Source organism: Cryptomeria japonica, chromosome 9 (assembly GCF_030272615.1).
Source record: "Cryptomeria japonica chromosome 9, Sugi_1.0, whole genome shotgun sequence".
Lineage (NCBI taxonomy): Eukaryota > Viridiplantae > Streptophyta > Pinopsida > Cupressales > Cupressaceae > Cryptomeria > Cryptomeria japonica.
In genome coordinates, this window is record NC_081413.1 from 598,035,104 (window position 1) to 598,054,554 (window position 19,451).

A 19,451-nucleotide genomic window follows, 5' to 3' on the forward strand; every position below is an offset into this window, starting at 1 on the left:
AGAGAAAGAACAAGAGGGACTAAATGTGACCTCATGATATGTGAAAAATATGATGGTGCAACTCCATTGGAACTATCATTGAAGAGGAGATTAATGTCCAGATGGGACTTACAAAACAAACGTGCAATATTTATCAAGTACTCATCCCAAGTAGCTGTATCTAAAAGACAATGAAAAAGATCTTAGTGCAAAGAATCATTGGAAGCCATGGATGTAGCAACACCAAAATTTGAAGAAGCAACAAGAGATGGAGATGAGATCTCAATGCATGTCATCTAATGATATTTTTCATCCTTGAATGATATGTCTACACAAGATGTCTAGGTATGAGCATTTGATATATCTATTGATGTTGAAACGGAAAAAGCTGACAAACTATTGTGATTATCATGAATTTGTTCAATTCGTCAATTCGTTTTAGATGACATTAATTTTCATCTTGATTTTTCTTCCCTTAGTAACCACATTTGACTTTGCATGATTTAAAAGGATTATGTAGAACACTCAAATGGAGAGAAGAGAGATAGAGATGATCGTCTCCCTCAAGATTACGCAATCATGAAACCAATAAAGGCAAATGAAATATCATAGGATTACCCTCAAAATTCACACAATCATGAGACCCCCAACAAATTATGATGACACTTTATGCTTAGTGTTATTACAGTTGCCACTTGCTAATCCAATGAAGTAATCTTGATCTCAGTGTATTACAAATGTCCGAAATAGACCATAGAGTTGAAACTACAACTTTTTATACAAAATAGGATAACTAAGACTACACTAATGGGAAATGCATGAAAAAATATGCACTTTTAAAATAATTTGGATCCAAAAATGATATTGCATGAGTTTGAATGGAGCCTCAAAAGTTTCCAAAATGACATTTGCTCAACATCACCTTTGAGAATTTGCAATTTTTGGAAAAACCAAAGGACCATTAAGCTTGTTGAGGTGCATTAAGCTTGTTGAGGCGCATTAACCTTCCAAATAGAGTTGGCTTGCAAAAGCACTTATCGAGGTGTGTTGTGGGTTGTTATTTTTGCTTTAGTTGCCTTTCCCTATTGTGCGCTTCTTTTTGTCTAATATTTACCCTCTAGCCTCCACATTTTCTCTAATTTCAGCCTTCTGATCCTCATTGTCACCTTTTTTCCCCTTTTTCCTTATTCCTTGTTTGGATGGCATCATCAACCTATCCCATATGTCCATAATGTACTTTTTTTGTTCATTTTCTCTAACATAATCCGCTGAGTCAATGATGTGACATGCATACACTTGAAAATGGCCTTCCTAAGATTTTGTTTTGACAATACCTGTAGGCAACTTGACCTCACAAATAGGGATTGGAGCAAATCGGCTGAAGCATTTGCTGAGAGGTATGGTGTCAGTTAATTTTATTTTCCCTTGCCTTTGGTGTCCTCCTTTTGCCCAATGCTAGTCTCATAGCCTATGGCCTTCTAGTGTTCATTGTCCCCTTTTTCCTTTCTTTTGTTCCCTTTGTTTGCTTCCTTTTACTCTTTTTCTCACTTGGTTGACATCATCAGCCCAAGTGATGATGTTCCATTCGGTCCTTGTGCTTGGTTGACATCATCAATTGGGCCAAAGATGTGCTAAACAATTTTACACTTGATTGGCTGCACCAATGACATTGGCTATTTTGGATTTTGTTTCTACGGTTTGGCCACCTATTTATATGTTTTCCTTTGCCATTTTCAAAGTTAGAAAACAATAATCTGTTCTTCTTGCACTTGCATATGGCCCTAGAGGATTAGGAGAAAGAGTAGTTTACCAAAGGAATACAAGTTACACAAGGATAGTAGATTCACCATTGATGTTTACCAGTTCTCTAGAGTTCCTAGCTATGGTCTACTAAGGTTTCTTCGACATGCCTTGACTTCACCTGCAAACACCTTTCTACAAGTTCTTAAGCCAAGGTGGAGGTTACTGAAGACCCAGCAAGCTGACTGCAGAACTGTAGTTTTGGTAGACTACACAATTTTATCGGAAAGAGGTGAGCCAAGTGGACTCCAGGTATTGCTGATTTTGAGCTTCCTGGGACTCTTGCTAAGTGATATCAAGTATATCTTAAGTTTGTTGGTTGAAAATTTTGTACACTTGGGGAAATATACAAAATTGTGGTTTCAACCATAGCACATGAGTAAAAACTCTCCTAATTAAGGGAAGGCTCCCCCTATCTAACTAAAACTGAAATAAAAATAGGATGGTACAACAGTCTTCTTTCTTCAAGAAAGACAATATCCTTTTCTCTTCACAGAAAAGGATAGCGATTGAATATGAACAGCAGTAACTACTTTCAAGTGAAATGAGAGAAAGGAAATGAAGTTTCCTGAAAGCGCAAAGACTTCCGTCACTTCCTTCGGGACGGGACAGCAATATCAAACTCAAAGACTTAACTATTGGAAGTCCTATCTACCCTTTGCTATACTAAATTCTATAACGAATAAAAGACAACAGCTCAAAGGTTGAAATGATTTATTCTTTTAACACAAAGACAAGAACTAATGCAAGCTCAAAGACTTGCTGCTATTTCTTATCAAACAGTAATTTTCCTCAAGAATAGACGCAAGCTCAAAGACTTGCTGCTCCTTCAAGAGAGTTTCCTATTTTAATTAATCTTCTCTACTTGCAGCTCAAAGACTTCAAATCAGATTGGACTAAGCTCCTTTAGAAATACTTTGCATAGAAGAAATAAAAAGATTCAAACTCAAACATGTAGCTCAAAGACTCAAAACTTGAGTAATCCTTCTTTATTATTCTTCAAAACCTTCAATTCACATACATAAGCTCAAAGACTTCTTGCTGTAAATTTGGCAGAGTTTTTGCTTGCTTTCCAAAAGATATATTTACAATGGACCTCTCAAGTATTTATAGAAGAGGAGCCTTGAGAAAAAGGTGGGAGGATCCTAACTAACTTGAGAGATTCTCTCAACCACCAAGACTCATTCAATAAATAACTGAGACTTCATTAACTAACTAAGAGTTACTCCAACTAACTAAGACTTATTCCAACTACAGTCCTAATCGGACACAACTTGTAGTTGCCTTACATGTAATTACAAAAGTGCAAGTAATGTGTAACTTGCATTTTACAAAAAATACTTTAACATGTAACTTGTCAAAACAAAATTACAACTAAAGATTACAAAAGAGGGAAAATCCAACTAAGTATTGAAAAACACTTAAGTTGCATTTTGTGAAGACACGAATCCTTGAAATTTCCGGATGCTCGTTTGTAGTTCCTCGGGATTCGGTTCATGGGTGTTCTTGGCAACAACCATAGTCTTCACAATAGTGTCGTGGCAGTGGAGGAGCACGGAATTGTTTTTATCCAGGGTAAACTGGATCTCATGCAAAAAGGCTTGGTGTTTCATCAATGCTTGAATTGAAGCTGCCGAGAATTGTTCGCTCCTCCATTCATTATGAATCCTCATCTGTAAATCAGCAAGAACTTCTTCTTCTGGAATCAACTCTCCATCCTGACTTACTATATTGCAAGAGGCCCATTCACAATGTGAGACAATACCTTGATAAACTTCATCTCGGAATCTCCTTGCATCACTGATCTCCTCAATGAGGGATTTAAGAACAAGGGTCTTGTTTTCCATGAGTTCTTCAAATTCCAAGTACATGACCTTGGAAGAGATGATAGCGTGTTCCTGCAAAATACTCAACTGTTGTTGGGGCATGGTACTGTTAAGATATAGCCCTCATGAATCTAACTAATGGTAAATCAGTTATTATCTGGAGAGTGATATATTAACAGAGCATACAGTTTGGAAATTAAACATAAACAAACTAATTGTTATGAACGGTTGCCTCTGTAGGGACATGTCCATACGTGGCAACTGCCACATATGGACATGTCCCTACGTAGGCAACCTTTCCTCTCGTATTTAAACCGGATTCAATGATGGAGACGATCAATAACTCACGGCAATCAGTCTTCCAAAATCGCTATCATTATTCTTCGATCCATATTTCACAACATGGTATCAGAGCCGGCATATTAAGAGAATAAATTAGACAGCCATATTACTCATAAGCATTTATCGGAAGTAAATAACAAATCAACGCAGAGGCTATATACGCAGAGGATATATCTGACTAAGAAAATATTCAAAATGTCAAGTAATATGAGAGTGGAAGATAGACTTGAAGGAGCCTCCAACTTCGTTTCCTGGAAGATACGAATCATTGCCATTCTTGAAGAACTAGAATTAGAGTCTTACATAGAAGAAAATCTAGACATGCCAAATGATGAACCAGAGAAATCTACTTGGAAAAGGCGTAATAATAAAGCAAAGAAAATAATTATTGACTCAGTCAAAGATCATATTCTTCCATCTATAGCCAGACTGCCTAAAGCATATGAAGTATTTAAAACCATTAAAAATACATATGAAGTTAACAATGCGAGCAGAATGTTAACCTTGAAACAACAACTTTTAAACATAAAGATGAATAAAGATGATACAATATCTACATACTTTTCAAGGATATCTGAAGTAAAAGACCAATTACAAACTATTGGAAATGAGGTAGATGATCAAGAAATCTCTCTCATAGCCCTAAGAGGATTACCAATTTCATGGGAATCCTACATTCAATGTATTAGCAGAACACCCCCCTTACCCAAATTTGAACAACTTAAGAATGAGTGCATTCAAGAGGAATCTCGACTAATCTCAAGAGGATTAGGGACAAATAAAGAAGGAGAAATCCAAGCAATTAATACAAATACCTTAAACAAAAAGAAAAAGTTCTCCAAACGGAAGAGAGGAAATAAAAACCATCAGAAAAGAGATATGTCTAAAATTCAGTGTTACAAATGCGACAAATATGGGCACACTCACAGGAATTGTCCAGAAAGGAAGAAAACACAAGCTAGTCTAGCCGAAGTCAAAGGAGAAAACTCACTTTTCTTCTTAGCCCTATCAAGCGAAATAAATACAAATAAAAACACTTGGATCGTAGACAGTGGAGCATCAAGGCATATAACTGGATTCAGAAATCAGTTTGAAACACTTAACGGGCACTCAAGTGAAGAGGTTACTATTGGAGATAACTCCACATATCCTATGAAAGGAATTGGGACCTGTACTATCAAACTAAGAAATGGAGTATCTCTACCATAGTTGAACTACTCGCGACTCGACTCGACTCGCCAAGCCCCTTAGAAAAAAACTCGGTGAAAACTCGGGAAAAACTCGAAAAAACTCGGCAACGTAAAAACACGCTTAATTTTAATAAAAAATGCATTTTTTTTGCAAAATTTCATGAGAAGATGCATCTAATGAGTCAATAAATGATAACACAAAAGAAACAAGTTGATTCTAGCTATATTTAAATGCAAAGTGTCTACAAAATCGCATCCTCATGAGAAATGCTGATGGCTGGAAGCAAAATAGTAAATAGTTTTTGTAAAACTAAAAGTAAATACAACTTTCTCTTCCCAGCTCTAGCTAAAACTACTTTCAAACTTTCATCATATTTGAAATTTCATCATTCATACTCATAGTTTCAAACTTTCAACTCTAAAATGTATAATACCAGGATTTCTTCAATGCTAATTATGTTGTTATATGGAGCCTAATCCAACTCGAAGGTTAAATTTTCCCTACTTCCATCAGCGCAGTTTCCCCCTATATTTTTCAACGAGGGTTTGGGGGCAGCGCCCCCAAGTTGGGGTCAAGGGGCATCGCCGAAGGATCCTGAAATTTGACTAAGTCTGGAAAATTGAAGAATCCTTCAAAAACTAGATTTTGCATTATAACTCCTGGAGGTCCGAAACCACTTTCAAACATCTTGACAGTATATATGGAATATAACTTAAAGTATAAGAACTTCTTTCTTATACTTAAATGTTATATTCCATATATGAATCCTGACGGACAGACCAAAAAACTCGGCGATTACTTGAGGGCATAGTGGGCTCTCAGCGTGGCCCTTCCAAGTGAGTTTCCCCCTTCTCAGCCCAAAACCATATAGAAAAACAAAAAATGCATGTATTTTTGGCCATTTTCTGCTGTTATGCTAACCCAGGCGAGTTTTTCTTTAAAACTCGCCGAGTTTTTGACAAAATCTTGCCAAAAACTCGGCGAGTTTTCCTGGCGAGTAGAAGTCATTACTACTCGCCAGGTCCAAAAACTCGGTGAGTTTTTGTCACTCGCCGAGTTTTCGGCGAGTGTGCCATCTATGATCTCTACAATTAAAGGATGTTCTGTTTGTACCTGGAATAAAAAGAAATCTAGTCTCAATCTCAGGTCTAGCTGATCAAGGATATCGGGTTACCTTCAATGAAGATAAAGTTCTACTCTGGCCTAAAAATACAAATATCAAAAATGCCATAACAGTAGGTTCAAGAGATGGTAGCCTATACAAACTATGCAGTGATCAAAAGGAAGCACTAAATCTTGAAGTTTCAAATAATAATGAATTATGGCACAAAAGATTAGGACACCTAAGATATAGTGCTCTATCCAACATAAAGAAGATTACTTCAGGACTGCCCCAACTAAAATCTGAACACACAAGCATTTGCAAAGGATGTGCCTTGGGAAAGAATGTGAAAGTTTCTTTTCCCTCAAGTGAGCACAAATCAAAAGTTATTTTAGAACTAATTCACTCAGACCTATGCGGTTCCATGTCAACACCATCCCTAACTGGATCCTTATACTACATTATCTTTGTTGACGACTACTCTTGAAAAACATGGATATATTTTCTAAAGTGCAAAGACTCGGATGAAGTACTATCTAAGTTCAAAGAATTCAAGGCACTAGTAGAAAACCAGTCAGGGAAGAAAATTAAGGTGTTAAGATCCAACAATGGGGGAGAATATACATTTGACAACTTCAAAGACTTTTGTAATTCTGTTGGGATTAAGAGGGAGTATATTGTACCATATAATCCACAACAGAATGGAGTAACAGAAAGAAAGAACAAAACCATAATTGAAGCAGCAAAAGTCATGATGCATGACCAAAACTTACACGCTTCATTTTGGGCAGAAGCTTCAAATACAGCAGTCTACATTCAAAACAAATGTCCGCACTCAGTTCTAGAAAACATAACTCCTGAAGAAGCTTTTACAGGGAACAAACCAGACTTAAGTCATTTAAGGATATTTGGCTGTCCCGTATAGATACATGTTCCTAAAGAAAAGAGGACAAAACTAGAACCATCCGGAAAAAGAGGTATCTTCATTGGCTATAGTGAAAATACTAAAGGATATCGCATTTACATTCCAGGGAAAAAATCTGTTGAGATAAGTAGAGATGTAAAGTTTGAAGAAAACACTACACTCAAAGAACCTGAGGATGATAACATTACTAAAGAAGAAGAAGATCACATAACTGAGATTGAGAGGGAGAATATCATAGAAAATTTCAAACCTTCAGACACTGAGAGGGAGGACATCATAAGAGCTTCTGAACCTCTTGTTGATGAAAATATTGAAACACTCAATGACAAGAAAAGACCTCTATGGGCAAGGAAAATGATTGAAGAGAATAATGTAGAACCAAATGAAATTTCCAAAGAAAATAAGAGAACAAGAACTCTAAAATGTTATGCTGCACTTCTAACCGAACTCACAAATTCTGAACCAACAAATGTCAGAGAAGCCTTATCAAAACAGGCTTGGAAAGATGCTATGGTTGAAGAATATCAATCTATACTAAAGAATGATGTTTGGGATATAGTGCCTAGACCAAAAGACAAATCAGTTGTCTCATCCAAGTGGTTATTCAAGATCAAATATGCATTTGATGGCAGCATTGAAAAACATAAAGCTCACTTTGTGGCCAGAGGATTCTCTCAGAAAGCAGGAATTGATTATGAAGAGACATTTGCCCCAGTTGCCTGGTATACGTCAATAAGAACAATCATTGCAATTGCAGCATCCAAAGGATGGAAAATTCACCAAATGGACGTAAAGACTGCCTTCCTAAATGGTTCAATTGAAGAAGAAGTATATATAGAACAACCAGAAGGATTCACCATACGTGATAAAAATTGCTATGTTTGTAAACTAAAGAAAGCTCTCTATGGGTTAAAACAAGCACCTAGGGCCTGGTATGCAAGGATAGACAACTATCTCTCCAAACTAGGGTACTCCAAGAACCTAGCAGATCCCAACATCTACTTCAAGGCTTCAAATGGCAATATGATTATATTGGTCCTTTACATGGATGATCTTTTGATAACAGGAGAGGATAATCTCATTGAGAAATGTAAGCAAGATCTGGCAGCAGAATTTGATATGAAGGATCTAGGGCTTCTACATTATTTTCTGGGATTAGAAGTATGGCAGAAGAAAAACTATATCTTCCTAAATCAAGGAAAGTACACCACAGATATTCTAACTAGATTTGGGATGATGGAGTGTAAGCCATTAGCTACACCAATGGAAACTAATTTGCACAAGCTGAAAATTGAGGCAGAAGATTCAGAACCTACAGATCCCACACTCTACAGACAAATCGTCGGTTCACTCATGTATTTGGTAAATACCCATCCTGATATCTGCTATGCTACAAATGTATTAAGTCACTTCATGTGTGAACCTAAGAAGATACATCTAGTGGCTGCTAAACACATTCTAAGATATTTACGAGGCACAATCGGACTTGGCTTAAAGTATGAAAATGTTGAGATTCAACTTGAAGGATATTTTGATTCTGATTGGGCCGGAAGTACCACTGACCGTAAAAGTACTACAGGGTGTTGTTTCAGTCTTGGTTCTGCTATGATATCTTGGTTCAGTAGAAAATAGTCAGCAGTTGCACAAAGCTCCACCGAAGCAGAATATATGGCAGCCTCCATGGGAGCTCATGAAGCGGTATGGCTAAGAAAGTTATTATTTGGATTATTTGGAAAAACTCTGAATTCAACAATAATTCACTGTGATAATCAGAGCTGTATCAAGCTCTCAGTAAATCCAGTTTTTCACAATTGATCCAAACATATTGAGATCCCTTATCACTACATAAGAGATATGGTAGATCGAAACGTCATAAAACTAGTGTACATCAGTACTGAAGAACAAAATGCTGATATCTTCACCAAGCCACTTGCAAGATTGAAGATAGAATACTTCAGAAGTAAACATGGTATGACTAGATTATAATTGAGATTATTAGGATGAAATTCCTACCATGTGTAATTTGTTCATGAATAAATAAATAAAATGTATATTGCAATATTCTAACTGTGTTCAAGAAGATGACGATCTTCTTATGTTTAAGGTTACTATTTCAAGGTGACGATCTTGACAATAGTTGACCAAGTGTCAAGATTGACTACATTAAGTTGTTGTCTCGAACTGTGCCGGATATCTTGATCCTAAAGTATGTGATCATCTCATGATTGACTTCTTAAGTGATTGTCCCGGACTGAGCTGGATATCATGATATTGAGTTTATTGTCATGGCAAGACTATATTAAATGTTGTCCTGAATTGTGTCGGAAGTCATGACAGAATATGCTCCCAAGAAAATTACTTAGATCCACTCCTGCTAAGAGGGAGTGTTAAGATATAGCCCTCATGAATCTAACTAATGGTAAATCAATTATTATCTGGAGAGTGATATATTAACAGAGCATACAGTTTGGAAATTAAACATAAACAAACTAATTGTTATGAACGGTTGCCTCCGTAGGGACATGTCCATACGTGGCAACTGCCACGTATGGACATGTCCCTACGTAGGCAACCTTTCCTCTTGTATTTAAACTGGATTCAATGATGGAGACGATCAATAACTCATGGCAATCAGTCTTCCAGAATCGCTGTCATTATTCTTCGATCCATATTTCACAACAGGTACGCCAGATTGCCAGACTTTTCTCAACACTTTCCAGATTCTTTTTGAAAGTGTTAGAAGTCTGATCCAGTTTCTCCTCAATGGTTTCCAACTTAGACATTATTTGAAAAATGTCTTTTACCACTTGTACACATTGATCATGAAGCTGATCAACCCAGGAATCCAGTGCTTGTACTTTTTGAGCAGCCCTTTCCACTCCACAAATCGATTCTTGGGAACCAAAAGAACCTATGGAATTACTCCCTTCAGCAGCAGTTTTTGTGATTTTATGAATGGCTGCCATAAGCTGTCGGTTTTCTTCTTCTAGCTTGTCTTTCTTCGCAAGAAGATCGTCACACCTTTGCACTAGTGAAGCAACAGAAAACTGAGCATCATGTTTAATGACCTCATGTGTTTGCTTGCCCAATTCTACCCTTGTAACCTTATAATCAGCAGCTAACATTTCATCAAGTGGTTTATCTGCAATAGGTTCCACAATTTCAGCTACTTTCATCTTGTTGCTATCAACAATTACCTTAGAGATAGTCTTTGCCTTCTTAGCAACTTTGGATCTGGACTGTTTGAGTTGCTGGTAGTCAAAGGCATCAGGTGAGATCTCTTGCTTCTTCCATTTCGGGGTGAAAGAACTAAGCCATGGAGGCAAAGTCATCAACTCACTTCCAGTAGCAGCCGTAGGCAAAGGAGAAGCAGTTTCTGTTTGAATTACCGTGGTCACCCTGGGAGGAATATCTGTTTGAATGGCGACCACGGTTTGCTTAGTTACCAATGGACATGAAGATTGCCTCATGAATTCTTCAAAACTAGAAGTGGAAGTATCAATTTCTGATAACTGAATGCAAGTGGGATTATCTTCAGGAACTTTCAACACACTTTCTCGTTGTTGATCAGGAGAAGGCTTGTATGCTGAAATGGGAACTGCATTCTGAGGAGACTCATCTACGAGCAAATCAGGAGGAGAAAGAGGCGTCTCAATGGAAACTGGAGGAATGACCTCGTGAGGCGAGTCTGAAACTGGAGACTTAGGCGCATCGTCAGATTGCTGCCCCTCTTCTAGATTATCCAGATCGATCACCCGAACATGGAACCGTGATTTCTCCTTCCCACGAGTAGTCATCTCCTCAGGAGGAAGCACTACTGCACGACTAACTCATAACTTGATCCTTGTGCCTGAAGATGAAACACCCTCCTTGTTATCAATCTGAATCTCAGACTTCCGTCCAAGAGGCCCTGTAGAATCATCTTCTTTACCAACCTTGATTTTGATAAGTCTAACAGCATTACTTTTCAGCCATGCGTTAGTGTTGGCCAAGATAGGCTGAAATCTGTCAAGGATGGAGACGCACTCCTTGTGTGACCATTGGATCAAAGGAAGTGGAGCTTCCTCAACCCTTCGTGAAGTGTATTCAGGATCAAGTATATGCCCGTCATCGATCATCCCTTGTGGGATATCCGCCAAGTTCAAGTCAACAATTTGCTCAACAGTGAGCCTGCAGTAATCCATCTTCAGAACTTCGGCTTCCGTGCGGAGATCTACCCAGATGTCTTCAATGCGATGAACATGCATAAAGGATTTCTTGATCTTCTCCTTCATACCTCTATAATCAAAATCAGCTCTAGGTTTGAACCTCTTAAGCTTGATTTCCTGCAATTCAGCCTCCATGGCCTTAGCCTTCACAGATGTGACAAGGGAGTATCGACCAATTTTCAATGGGTTTGTACTAGAGATCCCCATTCCAACCTTGTGTCTAACAGACTGAAAAGTATGAACAGCCATGATCTGTCTTCCCAACTCCATAAGAATTATCTTATCGGTTGGGTATCTTGGAAGCATGTATGGCTGACCATCATAGCATCCAATCGTCATATAGGTGAAGGTGGGAAATTGCAGGAACAAACACCCATACTCAGACACCTTGACCCATGCCTCATCTGATACTCTTTTGTTTCTGAGATCCACGTCAAACTGACACATGAAATATCCAAAGAATGCATCTTGGACTCTTCTGAAATGCAGTCTGCTGGGTTTCAATGGCAATTGGTCATAATATTCCCAAACTGGTATAAGCGAGCGATCACCCTTGGTAGAAAGACCTGGAAAGTGTCTAAGTGACGCTGCTAAATATACCAAATAAGAATTCATGAAGAAGGTCATAGTGGTAGGAACTGCTGCAAGTTGTTCGCACAAAGCATCGCTGATGATTTCACCCCATGAAATGTGATGCGACTGCCGTATGAACATAATGAATTGATACATCCATGGCTCAAAGACATTGGAGTGCTCAAGGCCCATCATCCTGCTGAGAAGAGTGATGGTGTCTCTTATCTCCCACTTGAAATCACAGCGGTACAACTTTGCCCATCTTGAGAAGGAAGGACGTGGCTCTTGGATCCACCTATTGATGTGTCGCTTGCAATCTTTTTCCCTTTTCACATAATACTCTGCTGCACTTTCTTTGGTGATTTCCATATAAACAGGTGCAGGAGGTATTCTGAAAACCTTCTCGATTGTATCCGCATCAAGGCGAATTATAGCTTCACCATCATCATTTTTGATGACTCTTAATTCCTTATCGAAATGATGGGCGCATGCAAGAACGAACTCAGGTTCTAGGGCAGCCACTGGGAAAGAAGATGCATGATGGATATGGCTGTCCAACAGCCGCTGCAAGTTGTTATCCTGTGGATCTTCTACCCTGTTGATGAATTCTGCCATATCAACGTGCCCTATTTCCGTGTCCTTGATGCGATCCAAAGGAGAAGAAACCTGGGAAGGTGCAACCTACTTCTGGTATTTGTCATATTTGTATTTCATTTTCTTTGGAGTTGGAGATGCCGACAAATTTGAGATTGATTGTGAACCTGGAATGTTGTGATGAAGACTTAAAAGAGTTAAGGCAACATCATAGTCAGCTGCAAATATCATTCTTCCTTCTTCAAATGGGTAAAACTTTGATTTCTGAATTTCACGGTTTTGTGAGAGGAAGAGGGGAGATATGTAGAAATGGGAAAATCTTGACTTTGACCAATTTCGGATCTTGGGAGAATTTTCGCAAGTATACAAGTTGGAAAGGACATACATGCAATCGGGGTTTTAAAACCCGAATACAAGTACACTTGTAAATTCGAAAATGGAGAAATGGACGAAAAATGAGATTTTGACTTGCGGGAAATGATGGAAATAGAAAGTACGGATATGGGGAACGTGAATGGATAGAAACGGGAATATCCGGGAAAGTCATTTTCATGAAAATGGGAAGAACTCTTCAACATGTAATCCGGTTTTTAAAACCCGAATTTGCAAGGGAGGGGTATTTCACAATTTCCAACTTGGAATTTTAACAAAAAATGATTAAGTTCCTTAACCATAGGGGAAGAACAAGAATTTCCAGCGAACTTGTAATCGAGATTAAAAATCCCGAATACAAGTTAAGAGGGAATTTTGGGAAGAACAATGCAATTCAACAATTGCATATCAAGGGGAAGATTTCTTTCACAAAAACCAAATTTTGGGGGGGAAGAACAACACATGCCAAAAATGCAAAACTAATAACGAAAAATAAAGAAAACAAGAAAATAATAAAATGAAGGAAAGAAAGGAAAGAGAACATACCTTTCTTAAAAATGCAAAATGCTTCTCCAATAATGCAACAATTCTTGAAATGAAGAAGCAAAACCGATGAAAAAGAGCAATCCAGAATGTCAAACCCTTATCACGCTTTTTGTAAAAATGCCCCAAATTGATAAATATAGCAGCAATCTCAAACTTAGAGGACCAAAATGCCAATGAGAGTGTGCATCCAAGTTTATTAGAGCAAAACGCCTAAGGTAGAAGAAGAAGCAATGATGCCAAATGTTTGAAAACGTTGCCAAAGGTTGAAAACGTGGCCAAAGGGAATCACGTGGCCACCATTATAAACTCCAATGGCATCATTAAATGGTGTGAAAATCCTCTCACCCTCGACGCCTAAGTAGGAAAGGGCAAAACGATTTAGGAGTGTGCAAATTTATGGAGTAAAAAACGCCCAAATGTGGATTAAAAGAACCACGTTTTGCTGATTTGGCACCAAAAACCAGCAACAATAAACTCTAAATGGCGAAAAATGTGTTTGTGAAAGCATGAGAATAGGATAGAATCCTAAACGCCTTGCATCTCCAGCAAATCTCCCCAAAAAATCGCTTTGACATCTTCAACAAATCCATTTTCCATGCAAATTGGGTTTTAGAAGACATATGACAAGTTCGAATTGCCCAAAATGAAGCAAATCGGGTTTTAGAGAGAAAATAACAAGTTTTATTTTCACTTTTTCCACTTACATACCAAAATCGGGTTTTTTAAGACAAATGGCAAGTTTAAAAATTCACTTTTTCACTTACCAAGCCAAAATCGGGTTTTTTAGAGCAAATTGCAAGTTTTAAAAAAATACTTGTAAAAGGGAAATAAAATCCCTACAAGAAGTTAGAAACACTTGCACATATGTAATGGGGATTTAAAATCCCTATTACATGTAAAAACCATTAAAGTAGGGGTTTTTTGACCAAACTGCAAGTTTACTTGCAGTTGAGCCAAAAAATCCCTATTTTAACTAAAAATGACCAAAAAACAATAAAAAGATAAAAACATCAAAGGGGAAACTTAAAATAAATTACAAGTGGATTAAGCCAGTCCAAGGATTAGTCGAAATTCTGCCTCAGGAAGCGTGCCATAATGTAAAAATTTTCATTTTTTCATAGAAATTTCACCATAGTGGTCCTTCATTTTTGGAAACAAAAATGAGGACAACAAAGTTTAACAAGTAGGAAGAATTAAGAAATTATCTGTTAGCCCATAATTCACTAGGGATAATGGACTTTCAGTCAATTTTGTATATTGTAATATCGTTCTTTTATGATGATAGTGTTGTTTGTGTTTACTGTTTAGAAATTAGAACTTTAGAAGCACCTTTTTGCTTTCAATTAAGAAAGGTACACTCATCCCCTCGATATGACATGTCTTCCTTTTTCAATAATTGATTTCTATTTTCATTCACATTTAAACTGGAGACATCAACTCCTTTTAGATTTCAGACATTTTTTTTTGTTTTGGCTTTTTTAGTCATGATCAATCTCAAGAATTTGAGTATAGCCTTGTAGCTGTACGTCTATGCAGAAATTTTAGATGATTGTTTCCTGAATTTATCGTTCTTTCATGATTGCTCCATTGTTAAAAGTTTCTAAGCAAGGTTATAAATGATCCTGAAGCATTCTAAACTTTTCTGGTTGCCTGAACAGATACAAAAGCTGAAGGTGGGCAGAAGCTTAGTTTAGTAAAGCTTGCCAGTCTCATTGAAACTGCTTTCAAAGATGGTGCTGAGAAGTTGGACCTTCGAGGAAGATTGCTTGACCAGGTCGAATGGCTTCCTGAATCAATTGGAAAGCTTACTAATCTAACTGAAATGAATCTGTCAGAAAATAGGATTATGACCCTCCCTAGCTCAATTCAAGGGCTTTCTATGCTGACGAAACTGGATTTACATGCAAATAAGTTGATGGATATTCCAGATGCCATTGGTGAGCTTTCCAATCTAACTATTCTAGATGCACATGGTAATTGCTTACAGAAATTGCCTGCTTCAGTTGGGAATCTTTTCAGGCTGACATGTCTTGACTTGAGTTCAAATCAGCTTATATCACTGCCAGAGTCTGTTGGTAAACTGGTCAATTTGAAAAGATTAGATATTGAGACAAATGAAATTGAAGAGCTGCCATATACAATTGGTCAATGTGTTTCTCTTACTGAGCTACGAGCAGATTTTAATCATCTCAAAGCCCTTCCTGAAGCAATTGGCAAGCTTGTCTCTTTAGAAGTCCTAACATTGCACTATAACAATATAAAAAGCCTTCCAACAACAATGGGTTCTTTATCCAACTTGAGAGAACTTGATCTAAGCTTCAACGAGTTGGAGTACATACCAGAGAGTCTTTGCCTTGCCACCAGTCTTGTTAAGCTGAATGTTAGCAGGAATTTTGCCGACTTGCAGAATCTTCCTCGGTCTATTGGGAATCTTGAGATGCTTGAGGATTTAGATATAAGTAATGATCAGATAAAGTTCCTTCCTGACTCATTTTCCATGCTTACAAAGCTTCACATACTTCATGCTGAAGAGACACCACTGGAAATACCACCAAGAGAAATAGCTGCAAATGGAGCTGAGGTGAAGTATACTACTATATACTATATACCATATGCTTGCAAATATGTATGTTTTGTTGAAATATCTTTCGACATAACTTTTCCACACTTGTGACAAAATACTGATATAATTATACTTTGACAGGCTGTGGTACAATTTATGATAGAACATGTTGCAAAAAGGAATGATGATGTAATAGAGATTAAACCAAAATGGAAGTGGTCGATGTTTTGTTCATGTTTGAAGAAACGCAAGCGGGAAGAAAGCAATGCACGCTATACAAGGGCTGGCGCATAATGCTAACTTGAAAATCAGGTCAGGGCTTAGTTTTAGTGAAGTTTATATGGAGCACATCCAAATCAGAAACTTTGATAACATTATAGAACTTGACTACATGGTTGCCAGGATCAATAACCTTATGAGGATCTTTCTGATTTACATCTTATGTACCATATTTTTTATTCTTTTGAGAATCGTCAAGTCAACTGAGTCTGCGGTCCCTTTGTCATCATTATGGGATTTAAAAAAATGTCATTCAGCCATGGAACAAGTGATTCATTTGGAGCAAGTCTGTATGATATATATTTTGTGGTTGCATCAAGTGCTCTGTTATATGGTTTTTGTGCTTGTTAAGCAATCACATTTCCATGCTTTTCCAAGCTCAACTGTAAGTACTGAGGACATCAAAAAGTTCTGCTATTACCATATACTCTGTTTACCAACATTTGTAGACAAACGATATGTCATGGTGGTAGTTTGTGCTTTGAGTTTTGACTATTTTCATATGTTGTAACTTGTATGTAATAATCAATTGCAGTCATTTCTCAGGAGCTGTAATATTTTGTTTGTTATCTGTTGTTACCCAAATGTTGACCAATTCTCTAAAATGTAGACCTACATATTCTTCAGCTTGGGTATATGTTATAGTTCAATTTTCCATGTCTGCATCTAAACAGAAGTATCACCCAATATTAAATTTCCACAGTTAAGAATGAAGTATCTGATCTTCTCATTGTCTCTTACAATTGGCATATATTTAACAGAATCAACATGCAAATTCATGCTTCAAAGGGTAAGATTTCATTGAATTGTAACTCTATATTTAGGTCTGGATTGTCTAAGATATGGACTATTTACAATATATTGGTAATTTCAACCATTTTCCAGGTCAGCTTAGAATATAGATATACCTAATTGATATCTCCATCGATATGTTGACAAAAAAATGATGCTTGCATTTATCTGCAGTAGAACTTCTGGATTGGTGCATGTATAAACTCTTTTAGCTTCACATCTTGCTTGTTAAGTGGAAAGCAAAGCTTCTAACCTCAAAATGTGTTCAGAGGTATTGTGTTGCTTTGTGCTGGTGACTCAGGAATGGCATCTAATGGAAATGCATAAAGCACCCATGTTATTGGACATTTGCAGGATTTGTTTCTGTGTTTCATGGAAATTAAATGCAGCTTTCAACTGTCTCTCGTAATGATACTGTTATTGTGTTTTGTCTATGGGCTGAATTATGATGGTAAGTAACATTGATAATTAGAAGAGACATTTGAATGCACGCTGATGTAACTTGCTTTTGGGCATTGCTCAAATTTCATATTGCTCTTTTAGAGGCTTGGTCCTCCATGTTAAATTCTTAAAAATTGAAATTGGATTTGAGTTTGTTTTGTAATGCTACATTGTAATAATTTTCATTAGCAGAATGGTCTGTTTCAATTCTTGCAATTTTATTGCTATTACACTTGGATGATGGCTCAGTTCCGAACAGGTAAACGGTAAAACAGAATTAGATTTAAAGATGTTTCAGCAAGTAGTGTGAGTAATCTAATCTCCCACATGATAAACCCAGAAGCTTGGAAGATTTTTTCGTTTTAATGAATATTTCTGTTTTCAACTATGGTTTGCATATCCGGTTTTTCTGTTTTAGCATTAATATTTTGGATTAAGTGTACAGTTAAAAAATTTACGGTTAGCAATAGTACCTGTGGGTACATTAGAAAAACAATAGGCACATGAGAAATATACAACTAGCAATAGCAATAGGCACTTTCATAATTAGATGCATCATCATGGAAAAACAATCTACTTGCCACCGAATCCTTGCTTTGGGGGTCTCATACCAAAATGGTGTGTTGCTTGGTGGCCACCTAATGTGTTACCTTTATAAAAAGTTATTCAAGTGTTTTGCATGCACTTGTAATTGTGAATCTGTTTATGTTCAAGCATCTTCTCATGATAATTATTTTTCTTCATATTATGTTTAATTGTAATCTCTAGTTTGCTTCAGAGGACACATTATTTTGTAGACTGACGTTTAAATGTTTTGTACACAGATCTAAATATGTGAACCTGTGAATCCAGTTATGTAAGCTATTTTAATAAATCTCTGCACAATTTTTATCTTCAAATTACCTTATAATACATTGATTCATCTCTTTAGAATGGTTTGGAAGACACATAATTTTGTAGAGTAAATTTTGAATGTTTTAGTTTTCTATACAATCCTGAACTTGTATCTGAAATAAGTGTCTATAATACAGTGTGTTAATGGAAAAAGGCCCAAGATTGTAGACGTCATAGAAGTCATTTATTTTGCAATTGCTTTGGGAAACAATATCAAGGAATTATTTTAACGGACAATGTAGAAATTCCCTATAGAGGGGTGTGATTGTAGAAATTATATTTTATATGGTTGGACACGATGATACACATGCAAGTTTTTGTTAGAAGTTAAGGTTTTAGCCATTGATCATGACTTTCCTGTGCAGAGACCGTGTTCAATGTTAGTCCCTTTTTCACAATGGTGTTTGCAGGGTCCTTATGGGTAAATGTTGCTGATGAGGAAATCAATCTCAGGAGCTCCAATGCAGAAAGTGCAAGAAAATGACAAAAGCTTTTGGAGTTGATATAGATGAATAGCAGTGGAAGCATATTTTGAAAATGGTTGAAGAAGAAAGAAATGAGGTTATAGAGGACTATGGTACAAAATTTCAGTGACAAATGGTAGACGAGTCTCTTTTGGTTCATAAATAAGAAAGGTCATCTTTCTAGCAAGGTTTAGTGTTAGTACAAAGTCCACCCAGTTTTCAGAATAATTTTATTTTTAGATATTGTTATTTTAGTACTTATGTTTTTTTGTGGGATGGTGAGGGGATCTAAACTTTCTATTTTAGGAATTTGTTATTTTTAGTATGTATGTTTTTTCAAGGAATGGCAATAGGTGACAATGTCAGAAGTTACTCAAAAGTAGGTTTAGGCTTCAGCACAAGAAAATGCAATCCAAACAGGAGAGCAACAGTAAAAAGAGATAAAAATCCATCAAAGACAAAAGGATTTTGTGACAAAACATTAAAAAATGCTTCTCAGGAACAAGTCTTGCAAAGTGAAGAAACTGAAGAAAATGTTAAATTTATGTCAGACAGAATTG

The 19,451-nt window shown here is 36.9% G+C and overlaps 1 protein-coding gene across 1 annotated transcript in view; it reads left to right on the forward strand.

The window, feature by feature from the left end:
- The window catches only part of LOC131074494 (plant intracellular Ras-group-related LRR protein 4), a 31,574-nt gene extending 14,705 nt beyond the window's left edge, over positions 1-16,869 (forward strand). The window contains exons 2-3 of the mRNA XM_058011124.2: positions 15,117-16,039; positions 16,163-16,869. Coding sequence (XP_057867107.2) covers positions 15,117-16,039; positions 16,163-16,315 — 1,076 coding nt within the window. The 3' untranslated portion in view covers positions 16,316-16,869. The remainder of the gene's footprint in view (positions 1-15,116; positions 16,040-16,162) is intronic.
- Positions 16,870-19,451: the final 2,582 nt, after the last annotated feature.